At 36.2% G+C, this 16919-nt stretch overlaps 2 protein-coding genes across 2 annotated transcripts in view; both read right to left on the bottom strand.

Annotated features, from left to right (window-relative positions):
* Nucleotides 1-669: 669 nt before the first annotated feature.
* Nucleotides 670-5926, bottom strand: alkbh5 (alkB homolog 5, RNA demethylase). The gene is made up of 4 exons (XM_052546409.1): nucleotides 4719-5926; nucleotides 3915-3995; nucleotides 3691-3816; nucleotides 670-1953 (listed from the first exon to the last, which is right to left on the bottom strand). Exons 1-4 carry the CDS (start codon nucleotides 5381-5383, stop codon nucleotides 1776-1778), a joined length of 1050 nt encoding a protein of 349 aa, XP_052402369.1. The 5' UTR covers nucleotides 5384-5926; the 3' UTR covers nucleotides 670-1775.
* Nucleotides 5927-6631: 705 nt separating this feature from the next.
* Nucleotides 6632-16919, bottom strand: part of myo15ab (myosin XVAb) — a 38021-nt gene continuing 27733 nt past the window's right edge. The window contains exons 44-67 of the mRNA XM_052545838.1: nucleotides 16637-16752; nucleotides 16503-16562; nucleotides 15884-15959; nucleotides 15659-15774; nucleotides 15466-15584; nucleotides 15244-15385; nucleotides 15037-15148; nucleotides 14197-14271; nucleotides 13517-13813; nucleotides 13269-13353; nucleotides 13081-13153; nucleotides 12145-12217; nucleotides 11982-12055; nucleotides 11769-11851; nucleotides 11548-11678; nucleotides 11355-11449; nucleotides 10859-10936; nucleotides 10668-10764; nucleotides 9708-9868; nucleotides 9406-9539; nucleotides 8315-8448; nucleotides 8090-8223; nucleotides 7328-7468; nucleotides 6632-7251 (exon numbers count right to left, since the gene is read on the bottom strand). Coding sequence (XP_052401798.1) covers nucleotides 7150-7251; nucleotides 7328-7468; nucleotides 8090-8223; nucleotides 8315-8448; nucleotides 9406-9539; nucleotides 9708-9868; nucleotides 10668-10764; nucleotides 10859-10936; nucleotides 11355-11449; nucleotides 11548-11678; nucleotides 11769-11851; nucleotides 11982-12055; nucleotides 12145-12217; nucleotides 13081-13153; nucleotides 13269-13353; nucleotides 13517-13813; nucleotides 14197-14271; nucleotides 15037-15148; nucleotides 15244-15385; nucleotides 15466-15584; nucleotides 15659-15774; nucleotides 15884-15959; nucleotides 16503-16562; nucleotides 16637-16752 — 2708 coding nt within the window. The 3' untranslated portion in view covers nucleotides 6632-7149. The remainder of the gene's footprint in view (nucleotides 7252-7327; nucleotides 7469-8089; nucleotides 8224-8314; nucleotides 8449-9405; nucleotides 9540-9707; nucleotides 9869-10667; nucleotides 10765-10858; nucleotides 10937-11354; nucleotides 11450-11547; nucleotides 11679-11768; nucleotides 11852-11981; nucleotides 12056-12144; nucleotides 12218-13080; nucleotides 13154-13268; nucleotides 13354-13516; nucleotides 13814-14196; nucleotides 14272-15036; nucleotides 15149-15243; nucleotides 15386-15465; nucleotides 15585-15658; nucleotides 15775-15883; nucleotides 15960-16502; nucleotides 16563-16636; nucleotides 16753-16919) is intronic.

Raw genomic sequence — 16919 nt, 5'->3', positions numbered from 1 at the left:
GAACTAGATTGTATAATATTTATTAAAATTATAGTTTCATTATGAGTACATTAGTTAAAAATTTGGTGCTCTTGTATCACCATTCTATGAACTGAAAACAGTAATGTCTCCCCGAAATTTTTTATGCAAAACCATAACTAGCCACGATAAAAGTTGTAATCAACCTAATATAGTTCTCAATGAAAAAAAACGGTGAATTCTCTTGTACCATCTAGTGGACAATCACCACTCTTTCCACTCACAACCATTGCTTGTAGAAATAACCTGTGGGACATTTATTGGGTAAACAGTGGGTACATTGAGGTAAATAGTTTATCCAACAATTCAAGATGGCATAGTGGCACAGAGATTCAGCCACATTAAATATTGACATTTTTATTTCTGAACTGAATAAAACTGTGCATAGTGCAAATGATAAATATAAGACTTGGAGCAAGAATGTAAAACTTTTTTATGCATGTTAAAATAAATGTAGACAGAAAATGATGTTCCTATTCCATATTAATGGACAAGGCAAACGGAACTTTCTTAAAAAGTAACATGTTATAAAGTAGTTTTAGGAAAGATTGGGTGAGATTGCTTTGGTATTTAAGTTAGCTACAAAATACAACAGATATGAAAAATCTAATTTTCAATAGAACCAGAAAAATAAAGAACAGACATAGAATCTTCCAAGAACACACAGAACAGCTCCCTTTAATCTTTTATGCAGTCTGATCTATTCCACTTGATTTAAACAAAAATAGTCTCTTCTGTCAGCCTTTTAAATACAAAGTATATATAGTCTCATGTAGACAAATGCACTTTCTGTTAAACACCTGCAATGGGAATTACACTTTATCATCTTTCTTCTACATTTTTTGCACATCCATTCAACCTCAGAAACAAATAAATAATAAAAAAGAAAACACAAACTTATGTCATTATGACAGTCTTATACAGGTCTCTAATGTCCGCTGTAATGTTGGCATGAATTATTTCCTTCAGAAATAAAATGTCAAACCAAATCAGTTATTATAATGGCAACACCATCCTTAAATTGGGGAGAAAAAGAAAAGCGTTGAGAACAGAAAGAACAACATACAAATAAAGCGATGACTAATGTAACAGTTTATCCCATTTTAGAAACTAATATTGTGCATGTCAAGCATATCAAAGAATCTAGGCTTTAGATTTGATCTTGTCTTTGTTAGTAAAGCCATCGTGCACAGGCAAATGCACTGATAAGCCACTGTATGCAAATCAAACATTTTATCGTCACACTAAATAACTTCAGTCAGCATTAATAAAATTTGCCATTAATTTCCCTCATACTTCTTTCTGACCTAAAAACAGTTTGATTGCCAGAATGCATCCAACAAAACTCTTAAAGCCAAAAAAAAGTCAACCATATTTGTGTTTAAAGGAGCAGTTCTCAAAACTCCAGTACACATTTTTATTTGATATTGTTATGTGAATGTATATATGCATGACATTGACACATGAAGTTAACTGGGGTGCAAACTGATGAATTATGACTGAATTCAACTAGCCACTTACATGTTTTTTTATTCCATGTTTCCTTTAAACACACAGAACAAAATATAGTGGATCTTAATGATATGTCTGAATAGATAGATAAAGCCTCTTAATAAGTAAAGCAACCGCTGCCTAATGTCCTTGAATCCACCCACGCCGGAAGCATCTCTTTTACTGAGTCACTCTGTTGGCTTCCGGTCCCCTTGAGGAAACGTAAAGACGTCTTGAGGAGATCAGCATTGAGTTCTGACTGTGTTTCAGTGACGTCTCATTTTGACTCGTCGAGTGGGTGTGTGGTCATGTGTGTAGCGGGAGCCCGGCTCTCTCTCGTCAGCTCTCCTCCAGGAGTTCTCTGAACCGTCTCCATCATGACGTCTCTGTCGGGAAGAGAGGGAACGCCTCTGCAGCTCTTTGTCCATCTCCAAAATACGAGGCCTATAAGAGAAAAGAGCAAAAAGCTTTCAGCAAACTGTTTGTGTGGATTGCAGCCATCAGCAGATGCAACATTCACTTTTAACATAAATGTGTGTTGGCAGTGTGTATAAGCTATAATGAAAAAAATCCACCCAGTGTTTTTTGTTTGTTTTTTAAATCCCCATAAATAACAAGCTCTTTCTCAGATCAAGCTGTTCACAGACTCTGGGCAGTGTTACTTCATTTTGGCAAGCCCCTCCCGAGACTGTTGATTAACACTACACACCCCAAGTCCAACAACAGAAGTGGGTGTAAGTTTTTTTTTTTTTAAATCAATCTTTGCAAATCGCCCTTCCTAATAATGTGCTAGTTTATCAAGTTCCACAACGAAAGCTGCTAAAGTTTACAGAGAAAGGCTCACCACGGAAGTGGGGGGGGGGGGGGGTGCAGAGTTCATTAGCATTTTTAAATGGACATGTAATGAAACGGCTCACTGTGAACAGAACTGTTTTTGACAAGGTAAAAAGGGTGTTGTTTTAACCTACCAATAAGAAATTTTATCCAAAGTATTTAATAGAGATTTCATGACCCTAACGAATCATAACTTGTGGAAAATGGGCATCTGATGTTCCCTTTAAAGGACCAGTTAAAGCTGAAATGGAAATTCTGTCATCATTTACTCACCCTCAAGTCGTTCCAAACATGTATGCGGTTACTTTTTTTCCATTGAACACAAAAAGGATCTTAACGTAGCTCTATTTTTAATGACAGTTCACAGTGACCCCAGCATAAAGGTTCTGCAGACTGATAAGACAGTACTAGAAATACTGTACACTCTTTATTAAAATATTAGGTCTGGGCAGATGTCTAACGTTTTTAAAACAAGTCTCAAATGCTCACCAGGGATGCATTTATTTGATAAAAAAATACAATAAAATCAATATTATGAAATAATATTGCAATTTATTTTAAAATGTTATTTATTCCTATGATGAAAAAGCTGATTTATTTGCATCAGTACTCCAGTCTTCAGTGTCACGTGATCCTTCAGAAATAATTTTAATATGCTGATTTGCTGTTCACGAAACATGTATTTTTATTATTAGTGTTAATAATAGTTGCTGCTTAATATTTTGTAGGTAAACTGTGATCCATTTTCTTCCATATGCTTTGATGAATAAAGAGTTCAAAAGCAACAAATTAAAATATAAATATGAAATGCCTTATTTAATCACTTTAATACATTCTTGCTGAATAAAATGAATACTTTGATGAAGAATAAAGATTAATAAAATAGTATTACAGAGACGGATTATAATGGTCATGTGATCTCATGATGGCAGCCAGCATTAAGGTGGTCTGTGTATAACAAAACAGCTTTCCAAGACTCATCTTTACCTCATAAACTTGTCATATTTGCTGTAATTGTAAAACTATTTTAGGTAAATAAATTAACTATGTTTCACCATAAACATTAGAATTTAGGTTTTTCTAATTTATGAGGAAAATCTAAAGAAACTGTAGAAAATCCAGCCAGATTGCTGGAAGAAGTCAGTGTTCAACTCTCCTTAACAAGCCTTTCTATTTTAGCTAATACTTATGTCTACAGCACCAAAGTTTACTTAACAGTGCGATAAAACAAAAGGTAGTGACAGATCTGTATTGTGACGTACATCAAAAAAAAAAAATATGTAGGGTGTGGACTTGTTGATCTGATAGAGGCAGATCTGAATGTGGTATGAGAGACTTCACAAGTACCTGTGTGCAGCATCTGGGTCGGCCTTGCGGTGCGAGCGCTTGGCTTTGAGTATGTGTCGTCTCTCAGAAGAGTGGATGGATGGGCTCAGTGAACTGGAGTTCAAACGAGGGGCGTCTGGCCTCGTTCTACAATAAAGCAAGAGCGGATATCAGAGCAGTGTACACCTCCACACATGCCTCCAGTCCCTTCAAGAACAACTCTGACTCAGAACCAGAGAACTCACTTTCTCAGAATGATGACAGCTCTCCTCTCCTTGATGTCCTGTGGGCGGATGCAATGCGTGATGTCATCGGCTGCATAGCCACTAAAACCCAATCAAAGCAGTGAGCACATTATATATTTTATAACATTTTAGCACAGTACGGAATATTTTTTTTAGATAATAGTTTATATTGAAAACGTATTAAATTATAAAATGTTAATAATTAAAAATGAAAAAAATTAAATCCTTATTAAAAAGGGAAGGGAATTTCTTCCTGTACTATGGTAAAAATATTAAATTTTGAAGTTATTTCAGTTAATTTCCAAGACAACTCTTATAACTTGATGTATTAAACTTTCTAGAACTGAAAAATTCAAAAGAAAACCACAAAGATATTTAAAACATCCAATAAGTATTAAAACAACAAAATTACAACAACTTTAGAATGAAAACGGAAAATATAAAAATTGAAACTGATCCGCAAAATGTATAAATAATAGTTATACTAAAATAATCTAAATCAAAGCACGTAAAAAAAATATGGTAACTTCAATTATCTTTTGAAGTAACATGATTATGACAATTACATGGCACCATAACATAAATCAAGGTATAATTTTTATACCATATCACAATTACAACTCATCTTACAAAACTGTACCAGAACGTACTTTGATGGGATTTTGGGCATGCACCATAATATATAACATTACTATTACTATAGAGCCACTTTTTAGTAAGGATATACACATGGTGATTAAAAGAGTCCCATAGAAATGTTCTGGAAATGAACCGTGACAACGCGGTGTCCGCACGAGTACCGACCTGAGGACGGTGACGCTGCCGCGCCTGACGGGCAGAAAGAGCACCGGCTCGGACACACGGATGGGCTTGAACTGGAACTTGCAGCCGAAGCAGAGCGCGCTGTCGCTGAAGAACGACACCGACACGATCGGCCGCTCGAAGATGTGGATGGGGTCCACGTGGGACACTATGCACCCCCCGGGCTGGTAGTCATTGATCACGGCGCTATTAACGAAGCCCTCCGGTATGACCCCGTGCGTCACGAGGCGATCGATGACCAACTCGTGCACCCAGTCCGGTATCTCGTCCACCTCGCCTCTGGAGTACAGCCGCTCCTGCCCTGGCCCGCGCTTCTCCAGCTGCGAGCCGTACGTGTAGCCCTCGCCGAAGAAGTACTTGTTCCGCAGCGGCGCCCGGTCCACCGTGTGCTCCCGGTAGAGCCCCTTGTCTGCCTTGGCGACCACCTCGTCTATCTTGGCCTCGATGCGCACGCAGTCCTCCTCGGTGAAGATATGCGCTTGTTTAACGCTGCTCTTGACTTTTCGCGCTTCTGCGTCTCCCCGGTCCTCGTCGTCATCCGACTCACGGTATTTGCGCTTCTCGCCGTTGCTGGTGTACTCGATAACTTTGTCCTTGTGCGGCGTCATCGACTTCAGCTTCTCCCGTAGATCCGTAAAACTGGCCATTTTCAAAAGCAAAGTTCGGAAAAACTGCGGTAAAAATACTGTTTGTCCTGAATTCGCCTCAGGTCCCCATGTTATAATATTAGCGTCGGTCACTGAAGTCGTGCGCGACGTGACCGAAGGCCCGGTTCCGCCTGCTTCCTCTTCCCTCCGTTCAGCAAATTAAACCAACCAAAGTTACCACTGCCCCATTCCACGAACAACCCAACCGAATCGGTAACGCAAAGCAGTGAGTGGGCTGTCAATCACAGGCGGCGTTTTCCTGCCTTCAGTGCCATAATATTAGCACATAGCACAGCTAACGTTACGCCACCACTAGCTTCCAGTGGACACAGGCTTACTGCTACATGCTGTTTAAAGCCCACGCCTTCTGCTCGCTACATCCGCCGTGCTGCTGATCAGCCTATTTTATTGTATCCGAGAAAAAATAGTTATTATGTTGCTGAAAGATTGCAAAAAGCCGCGGAGAGAGCATAAACTCGTGGAACTAAAACTGTTTTGCGAGCTGCGCATGCGCGGTGGGCAAGAGGGTCTGGTCCAGTGGCAGCCAATGAGTGACGCGATCAGCTGTCAGCAAACCCTGCGGCTATAAAAAGCTATTTTATCAAAGTATGAAAGCGATCTTTACAAATTATTATCACGAATGTATTATTATTATTATTATTATTATTATTATTATTATTAAAAATACATTGCATTTGTATCCTTATTTTGTATTATTATTTTATAAGTTTGTAATTAGTATGTATTTATAAAAATGTTGTAAGTTATCAACTAGAACTTTCTATTATAACAAAAACAAATTTTTGATAAATTTTTATGCCTTTAGAAATGGGTTTAGCGCTATCCCTGATTATTTATATTTTTCAAAAATACATATTTAGTCATGCTAAATGTCATTTTCATTTTTGTTTTGAATTGGTTAACTACTTTAAAAAAGGTTATGCAACAATAAATTTGCAAATTTTGCAAGCCAGTTAAACCCCCCTAATTTACCAGAGATCATGAAGTCCCATGCCTCAGATACAAAGGGGTTTCTTAGTAATCTCGTTTCTCAGAATGAAAAAAAAAAACTAAAACAAGAAGCTTATAGTTAACAATTTGGTGTATATTCATTATATAAATTAGATCTCAGATCTCAGACGTGATATTCATATTCCTGTTTATCCAAAATACTGTGAAAGTTATAGACAATTACAGTAGGCAAATTTATTAATTTAGGTTTCAATCAATACATTTATTAAGAAAATTGTAGAAAAAAATCAATACAAATATTCTGACCTCGGTCTTGTATGTTAACTAATGTCAACTAACAGCTAAATACACAAAGTTTGACTGTGAAAAAATGTCATTGCGTTACTCTGAAATTTACATTTCATTGCAAGTCTCTGTGAGAGAATGTGATTGAAAAAAAGATTACATTCATGCTGTTCTCCTGAGTAACATCTCTCTTCATTCAAACTTATGTGCATGTGGTAAACGTTTCAAATAAAACATTTCAATACTTTCACATCTACAGTACCAAAGGACAATTTTCCATAATAATAATAATAATCCATCTGTATAAATATTATGCGTTTAATACAAAAATAATGCTTTTATTCATCGTGTGTTTTCTATACATAACATGTGAACAAATACACATGATTAGTGCAAACAGTGCATAAAGAGGTTTGGTTTAGTCATTAAAATAACCTGATAGAAAATAAACATACAGAAAGCATAGTATTCGTTCGTATACAGACTGTTTGTATCTGTATATGGTTTTGTTATAGCATGGTGATTTCACTGGGTGGCAGCGTCAGCCTCTTCTCTCGGACAGAGAGCATATTCTCAATGTGCATGGCGATAACCCGACACAGCTCCAGACCCTACAAACAACATACATGCTCATAAACCACTCATTCATACTTTCACACTGTTCTCATGGTGCTGAATGTGTGTTACCTGTTCCAGCTGTAACTGTGTGACTCTGTGATTGGTTAAGTCCCCTATCACGACGTCTACATAAGGGTAACTGGATCCGGCGCTGGGCCGCTGTGTGTGAGCTGACTGAATCAGCTTCAGCTGGAACTTCACCTGCACCTCCTGCCATCAGAAAATCAATTAGAAAAACTGAAAACATTAGAGGGTTTCTGCAGGGTTGATGAAAGCAAATATAAGACTTTTGAAGAACATTTTAAGACCTATTGAAGATAATTTAAGCGAGGGGACACAATACATCAATATGTTCTCTATATGTAAATGTTTGAGGAGTTATATTAGCAGTACTTCAGTTTAAAATAATAATTTTAGCTAACCAATCTCTATAACTTTTTAAACCCAGCTTATCTAAAATATAGAATTAACTTTTACTCCAATCACACTGCATGAAGTTCTTCCTCAGTACCCTTTCCTCCAAATTAAGTAAATTTATGAATTTAAAAAATTCGAAACAATAAATATCTGTCAGATATAAGTTCTTGTTTTAATCATAAACTCAATTTTGTTAAAATATGAAAACTTCATGTCTTTATTTCTCATCTCAAGTGAATGTATCCTGATTTAAGAATGTTTAGATTGGGAAACAAGACAAAAACACTAAGGAAGATGCAACATTAGTGCCACGACTTTATTAATTTCTGCTCCAATTTGAGGCCTTATTTTGTGGAACTACCACAAGAGCTTTTTAGGACCTCTGTTATAAGTCTCTGTGTCTGTGATACTCACATGAGTGTCTTTGTGCAGGAAGTGCAGTCCGTTCTGATTGACGGCGAGGATGCACGGTGCAGAGATGGTGCTGTTGCTGCTGCTTTGGATGTAAAAGAAGGACGATCCAAACATTGGAAATGCACACACCAAACCTGAAGTTCAAACAAAAACACAATTCAACAAACCTTGCTTTACATCATGGTAATACCTAATTACAAAGAGGTAAATAAAAGAATAAAATACCCAGGAACTGGGATCTGGCCTGGTGAGGGTTCAGGCTTTGGACGGCATGTACATGTTGGGCAACCAGTTGCATCCACTGCTGAGGCACCTGTCTGCCAAAGATCTCGACTGGGATGTATTCTGTCAACTCATGACTACAGAAAGAGAACATTTTCGAGTCATTATGTGACCCTTGAGCACAAAACCATTCAAGATATTTTGTACATTTCCATATATAAAAACTTAATTTTTGATCAGTAATATGCACTGTTTGGAACTTAATTCAGACAGATTTTTAAATAGATGTATCTTGATTAATATTGTCCTATTATCCTAACAAACCATACATCAAAAGGAAAGCATAATTTTTCAGCTTTCAGATGATATTTGAACCTTATGACTGGTTTTATGGTTCAGGATCACAAACGTGAAAAGTTTTTTTAACAAGAAAGCAGTGCCCAGAGTTGTCTTTTTCATAGGGCAGGATGTCAGCTTTGTATTTGATGTTACTTTTAAAAAATCTTCAGGAAAATAAAAGACTGTTTAAAGTTTGGGGGCAGTAAGCTTTTTGTCTGTAATAAGTTAATACTTATTTTTAGCTAAGATGTATTAAATTGATTAAAAGCAACAGTAAAGGCATTTACAACAGCCTTGTTTAAAATAAAAGTTGTTCTTTCTATCCGAAAAATATAGATCACAGTTTTCACAAAAATATTAGGCAGCACAACTGTTTTGATGCTGTAAATTCATCTTTGCATCACAGAAATAAATTACATTTTTACAATATATTAAAATAGAAAAAATGTTTTTTAATTGCAATAATATTTCACAACATTACTGTTTTTACTGTAAATTAGATAAATTGCTGACAATCCAATGTCATTAACATATCTCAGATAACTTGGTCTTAGAATACCTTGACAAATGTTTGAGCTGATACTGAAAATGGCTTCAGTTATTGATGCTGATTATCTTGTGGGGTAAAAACCAAAAAAAATTTTCAGAGGACCATTCTGATTCCCGCATATTACTCATAGGGTGTAAATTTGGTCAAATTATATGTATATTTAAAAGTACACAGAGAACAAAGGTTCACTAAAATTGGAACATACATAGTAGGGGTGTAGAGACTGTCTTTGGCTCTGTGTTGAAGAGCAGCAAGTTTGGCAAACTGGTTAAACTGCTGTTCACTGATCTTTCCCTGAGGTACGACATTCAACAGACCCTTCAGGTAGTCTGGCAGAACCTGTGCAAATACAAACACACAACAGTGAAGGAACCATATAGGTGTAGATACATTATGATGTTCTGTATTGTGTATGTGTTATGTATATACTATATTTACACTACCATTCAAAAGTGTTAGTGCATTGTGTCTGGTTAGGACAGATGTGATAGGACAGACATGTCTTGCCTGGTTATAGTGCATGGTGACACAGAGCTCGTTGTCGAACTTGAGCGGATGGGCCCAGATGACTCGTCTGAACCAGAAGCTGTAGTTGGGATCAATCTGCTCCGCCTCTGTTGCGATGTCTAATATGTACTCTCTCTTATTGAGGGGCCGCACATTCTGACCTGGATGACATCACCAAAAATATGAGTCAATAAATCTGGTGGGGTATGTTCAAAATGGCATACTACTCATGTTGTTGAAGTTTTTTATTTTATCTTAATTTATTCATATTGTTAAAAGTACAACATCTATGACCTACTTATTCCAACGTTTGCTTAAAGGAACAAATATAGCACAAAATGCAATAATCTTGACTTGATTTTTCATTTCTAGTGTCATTAATAAACCAGATGTAAAAGCAGCTGTAACTTTTTAATGTGTCTCATTATTTGGTCTAATAAAAGTTAACAATCGCAGAATTAAACATGCAATATGAGGTCATGAAATAGTAAAGAATACTACTCTTTGAAACTTTTTTGCAAAGTAAATTTTTTTTTTTCATTTTTTAATAATAATAATAAAAACATTCACAGCCAGTCAGAATCCATGCTGCTTTAAAAAGTATGAGTATTAAAGTGGCAGACGACAAAACTGCAGTGCATACTTATAATGAACAGAACGTTATCGTGCATTGGTGTTGATGCTAATACAGTAAACTATACCAGAAAAAAAAACTTATGTTGCAAATAATTCAGCTTTGATTCACAGGAATAAACTACATTTGATAATATATTCAATTAGAAAACAGTTATTTTAAATAGTAAAAATATTTTAAAATGTTACTGTTTTTGCTGTACTTTGGATCAAATAAATGCATATAAATGCATGCTTGGTGCTTAAAAAACATTCAAAATCTTACTGTTCAAAAACTTTTGTTGTGTATTTATCATTACTGTTTTCTTTAAAGTTATAATAAAGTACCTCTGTTGATCACTATGAAAACTGTGTACTCATCCATTGCCTCCAGCCTTTGTAACGCCATCTCATAACATAACTCCTCTATGACATCCAGTGCAACCTGCACACAAAGCAACTTCAGCTTCTATCTCAACTTACCAATATAATCACATGCAATAAAAGATATACACTGCCACACAAGAAAAGAGACATACTGAGCAGGTCTTGATCTTCAAATGTCTCTCAATTCCTCCAGGAAATAGAAAGAGCTGTCGCTTTGAGCTTCGACCAGCCTGAAAACACATACACGAAACATAATTAGACTCTAATTTATATCCCATAAACTACTGAAGAAAAGTCTGGGGTCGGTATGATTTTTTAAAAAGTTTTTGAAAGAAATTTCCAAAGCACATACAGCGAAAAAAGTAATAATATGAAACATTATTGCAATTTATAAAAGCTTTTCTACTTAAATAAATGTAACACTTTATTCTTGTGATGCAAAGCAGAAATTTCAGCATCATTACTCCAGACTACAAAATGGAAAATGATAAATTTTTTGTGTTCTTTCGATCAATAGAAACTTTAGATCTTTGCTTCAAACTGCATCAAATCACATGGATCCCATATTTTCGAAAAGTTGTTTGTGTGAATGTGTGTAACAGAGGTGTGGGTGTATATATGGTCTTGTGTTTATGTCTATTTACTGACCATTATGGCTTTGAGCTCCATACTACTGGGGTAAACACTCCTGCCACCGAACTGAAAGGTCTTTCTCAGGTTCTGCTCACAAGCTTTAGCAATTCCTGTTGATCACACATCAAATAATATTAGATCAGTGTGCCTCATAAAAATAGTGCTTTAATTTGGAGACTAACATATGTTAAATGTGTACATGTGGTACCATGAAAAAGCACTTCTGGACTTCTGCAGATGTCTCGCAGGAACTTGAGTACGAATGGTTTGAGCACTTCAGAGCAGCGGAAAAATGCTGTCAGGATGTAGAGTAAACGCCAGCCCTTCTGACAGCTGTCCCTGCAACACAACACAACACAATCAAACGCTCACAGCTTAACACAGAGACCCATCAAACAAGCAAAGAAGAAGAAGAAGTGTGTATCTCACGGTTTAGAGCTGGTATTGGCTGTAATCTGTTTGAGGACTTGACAGTACGCCTCATCCTTCATCAGTCCATATTCACCCGTTAACTACACAAACATTGATGTGTATTAGTAGAGTTATGGCCAAAAGTAAAATGAGTAAATAAACACAATTGGGAGTCTATGTGCATTATGGCAACAGTACAGCTGGTCACATGGTTGAGAGGTTGTGCTTTACCTTCAGGAAGGTGCAAACCACAAACTGCTCCGATTGGCCCCTGAGAGGATGATCTCCCATGAACTTCATTATGGCTACATCCAAAACAAGAACAAAGAATAACTTTTTGAGATATGATGCATATCAAAAAGTAGAGCAGATGGAGTGGCTGTGATTTTCTCACCTAGGAAAATTTCAGAAGCAACCCGGTTCATGTTGGGGTCAGTGAAGTCTATGAGGGACTCTAGGATAGGGTTCTGGAGAAAACAAGACATCAAAGTTTTAAATGGGAATTTATGTGCATTTTCTATGAATATGTAATTGTGACCCAGGACCACAAAACCATTCTTAAGTGTAATTTTTTCAAAATTAAGATTTATACAACATCCAAAAGCTGAATAAATAATCTTCCCATTGATGTATGGTTTGTTATGATAGGACAATATTTGGCCCGAGATACAACTATTTGAAAATCTGGAATCTTAGGGTGCCAAAAAATATAAATATTGAGAAAATCGCCTTTGAAGTTTTCCAAAGGAAGTTCTTAGCAATAAATATTACTAATCAAAAATTAAGTTTTGATATATTTACAGTAGGAAAGTTACAAAATATCTTCATGGATCATGATCTTTACACAATATACATTAATGATTTTTGGCATAAAATAAAAATTAATAATTTTGGCTATTGCTAAAAATATACCCCAGTGACTTAAGACTTAAGGTTTTGTGGTCCAGGGTCACATATGTATACTTAATTCAAAAGTTATGCTCACTAAGGTTGCATTTATTTAATAAAAAAATCAGTAAAAACAGAAATGTTTTGAAATACTACCACAATTAAAAAAAACTCAGAATAGTTTTTGTTGTTTGATATTTTTGTGGAAAACCTGATATATATATTTTTCAAGCTTTATTAATGAATGGAAAATTCAAATAAACAGAATTTATTTGAAAAATAATCTTTTGTAACACTGTAAATGTACTTCTGTTGTTTTTTCCATTTCTTGGAAAAAAAGACCCCAAAGGCCAAAGCTTTGAACAGACGTGTAAGTGCATATGTATTTGTATTAATATATTAATGAATTAGTATGTTTATGTATGCATAGTGGGCACAGTACCTTGCTGAATTTCACCATCTCTGCAGGGTCTTTATTTCCTTTACCTTTTTTGGATTTATCTCTGAACGAATCACTAGTCACATAAAAAATTGCAACATTTAGATTTAGTCCTGTGTTTGACTCAGATTTTAAAAACATATATACAAATAAAAAATAACACTTTTTTTTCTATTATAATAGTGGTTAACCTCTTGCTTCCATCTGACGTTCTGAAATGTTTCCTGGCAAACTCCACCATGTTGTACTGGCTGTCCAAAAGAATATTCCCCTCAGCTTCAGAGTCACCGAATTCCCCGAATCCAGCAGACTAACAATCACAAAACAAACACATTAACAAGTATCTAATGTTAGTAATATACCTTCAGAGCAATGACAGTAAAAATTCACACATTTTATTTTCAAAGACTAATTAAGGTTTCATTTCAGGCACTTCTACTGTGACCACATGTGCAATCATTATATAACATGGCATAAGGTATAGACATTCTATCAGCTATCAGACACCTAGTAGTGAATATGTGGAATACCTCTAGTGATGGGTCCAGCTCATGTGCAGCTGCAGTGGAGGCCACAGCGAGAGCGATAGCTCCTGATGCTGCCACTCGACCCTGTCTGTCTCTCGGCTCGTCTCTCCTCTCCGCTGGGAGACTCAGGAAATCAGGAGCAGCTACAGGAACCACACAGTCCATAGGGAAGGCTCCACTCCGACCCTGCACTGCCCCGTAACGCCAGCCTGGAAAAACATTCATCACCCATGATTTGTTCTGCTTAAACAGCTATTTCCTTTTTTTTGTAATTAAAACAGATTATTGTAGTACATTTGAAAATAAAATACTTTCTTATCAGTCTTTCTAATGAAAAATGTCAGACTTATTACACTATTCATTTTAAAAATATATATATATTTTGTGAAATTTACTTGCAATTTCTGAAAAAAAAAGGAAAAACAGAGTATTATGTCGTTATTTCGCTTTTTATTTACATAAAAAAATAATGCATCTCAATATTTCATTCATTAAATTATGAAATATCTCTTATTTCAAGTGTAGTTTCACAATTGAAAGCATCCTACAAACAAACAAACAAAAAAAAAATACTGTATGGTAAATGTCAAACCAAAATCTGGTGTGCCTCTCTTCAGCTCCTCGAGGTAAATGACCTTTTTCTTCACCACGCAGCCGTATCTCTGACCTGAAACACAAACACAAACATGCAAACCATGAAAAAGTCACTGTTCTTCCTCTAAAATGCATACACAGTGGTTTATGTATTGCTGTGATCATGCACTGTACGGTCCCCCTCACAGATTTCCTGGAGAATCAAGAACAAGCCTTCCCGAGGTTAACTGCAGCTCTTCTGATGGAAAGCAAATATTATAAGCTCTATTCTAGAGATTTTCCTGCAGAGGCAGCATTACGTTTACTGACTTGCAATTAAACCAAACCACTGTATACAGAACAGTTTGGGGTCTCATACGTCGCTTATGCTCACCGAGGCTGAATTGAATTGATCGAAGAGTTGCACTTTTAAATAACTATTTTAAATTTTCATAAAAAAAAAAAAACTTATTCCTGTAATGGCAAAGCTGAATTTTCAGCATCATAACTCCAGTCTTCAGTGACACATGATCAATCAGAAATCATACTAATATGCTGGTTTAAAAACATGTTTTTTTTAATTAATTATTATATTATTAATGTTGAAACCAGTTGAGCAGCAGTTGATGTTGAAACCAGGTTGTTTTTTCAGGATTCGAAGAATAGTATGTTTATAGAAACAGCATTTATTTGAAATAGAAACCATTTGTAACCTTGTAAATTTTTAAAATTGGACTCAACACTTTCTTGTATTTGGGTGTCAATATTTCCCCCACTACAAACTTTCATGCATGACATCACGGACTGTGGGAAAGATCTACAGATTTGAATGTGTGCATGCGAGTGCACTTCTTCTCACCCTCCTCTAATCCATCCATGGCCTGCAGACGAATGATATCTCCTTTATGGAAGCTGAGAAGAGCTCTGTCCTCTGTGATGAAGTTTCTCTCTGCTACGACATACTCAGAATCCTGCGGAAGAACGTTCTGAATTAAAATCAGGGCCATTGACACTCTGAAGTCTCCTAAAGAAATAACCAAATGAGAATTCAAAGCCCTTTCTGTACCTCCTTTAGATGAGAGATGTAGAGATCAATCATATGTTTGATCTGAGGTGCTTTGGCCGAGAACAGAATCAGTTTCTCATTCATCAGATTAAACTCCAGCATGTTTGGAGAGGGGATGGTCACAAACAGGATGTCTGTGTAGCTGTGAGAGAGCACGAGAGTTTAGATGCTTTAGAAGATGTACTGCTGACAGATGGTTAGACGGCTCGAGGGATGACGCACCTGTACGCACGGAGCACTCGGAAGTAGTCTGGCGCCGTAGTGCTGTGTTTTACCGTCTTGAGAAGTTTGATACCAGAGTGAGACACTGCCAACACCTGCACTCCAGTACCCACACTGCCCTGCAAACACACACGCTGGTGACACATCGGTCCGTTGCATTCACACTAACAGACTGCCAGGAAATGGAACTCACAGACGCAGGAAAAAGGCGAGAAAAATAAATCTCCCATGACTCCCTGGCAGCTGTAATCACAGCTTTCTTCACACTTTCATCCTGAACATCTATGTTTGGCTCGATGCCGTATTGTGCTATGAAACAAACACATGTACCGTAATAACAGATCAGTGTAGTCATCACAAACAGTAAACTGAACAAGTTCTCTAGGAAGATAATTTCACATTGAGCAGAAATCCTCACCAAACAAGGATTTCATCTTCTGCCTCTCCTCTTTAGTAATGCGCACACAGGCTTCAGTAAATGTGTCATTAACAATCTGAAAAACACAATTTAAAAACAAGAAATACATGATACATTTACGAATGAAGGCAAGATACTTTCATACTTTATAAAATTAATGCTTATTCAGCAAGGATCCATAAAAATGGATCAAAAGAGACAATAGAGAAATTATAATATTTCTATTTCAAATAAATGCTGTTCTTTCAAACATTCTAATAATCAAAGAACGCCACAACTATTCTCAAGATTGATAAAAAGAGTTGTCTCTTAAGCAGCAAATCATCTTATAAGAATGATTTCTGAAGGATCGTGTGACACTGAAGACTGTAGTAATGATGATGAAAATTCAGCTTTGATCACAGGAATAAATAACATTTTAAAACATTGTAATAATATTACTGTTTTTACTGCATTTTTTAATAATATAATTGTACCCTGAGCATAAGAGACTTCTTACAGAGAACTCAATTTTGAACAGTATTGTATATTATAAAATATGTTTTTTATATACAGAATAACAAAAAATGTCAAATTCTATTTTAGTTTAATTCAGTACTGGAGTTTATTTAGCACTCACCTGTTTGAATATGAGGTTCAGCACCAGAGGATGATTCCAAGTGTCTTTAGGATAGAAGACCTACAGCAATTTGTACAGCAGCATTAGTTCTGTGAAGTACACACTCATAAACAAACGACACACTGAACACACACCTCCTTCCGCAGGTATATCTTCCAGGGAACGTTTGTGTAAGTGTAATGCTCCTCTGTGCTGCTCTTGTGCAGCTGTGTTTGGATGCTCTCAGATTCCACCGGAAGATCTCTGGACACTGGTGTGTGAGAGAGATGGAGAAAGATGGTTGAGGACAAATGCATATGTAAATTTAAATTAAATAAATAAATAAATAAATAAATATATGCATTTATGCATGTAGCAGACGATTTTATCCAAACCAACTTACAGTGCATTCAGGCTATCAATTTTTACCTATCATGT

The sequence above is a fragment of the Carassius gibelio genome, chromosome B1 (genome assembly GCF_023724105.1).
Source record: "Carassius gibelio isolate Cgi1373 ecotype wild population from Czech Republic chromosome B1, carGib1.2-hapl.c, whole genome shotgun sequence".
NCBI classification, from domain to species: Eukaryota; Metazoa; Chordata; class Actinopteri; order Cypriniformes; family Cyprinidae; genus Carassius; species Carassius gibelio.
This window is presented reverse-complemented; position numbering and strand designations above follow the sequence as displayed.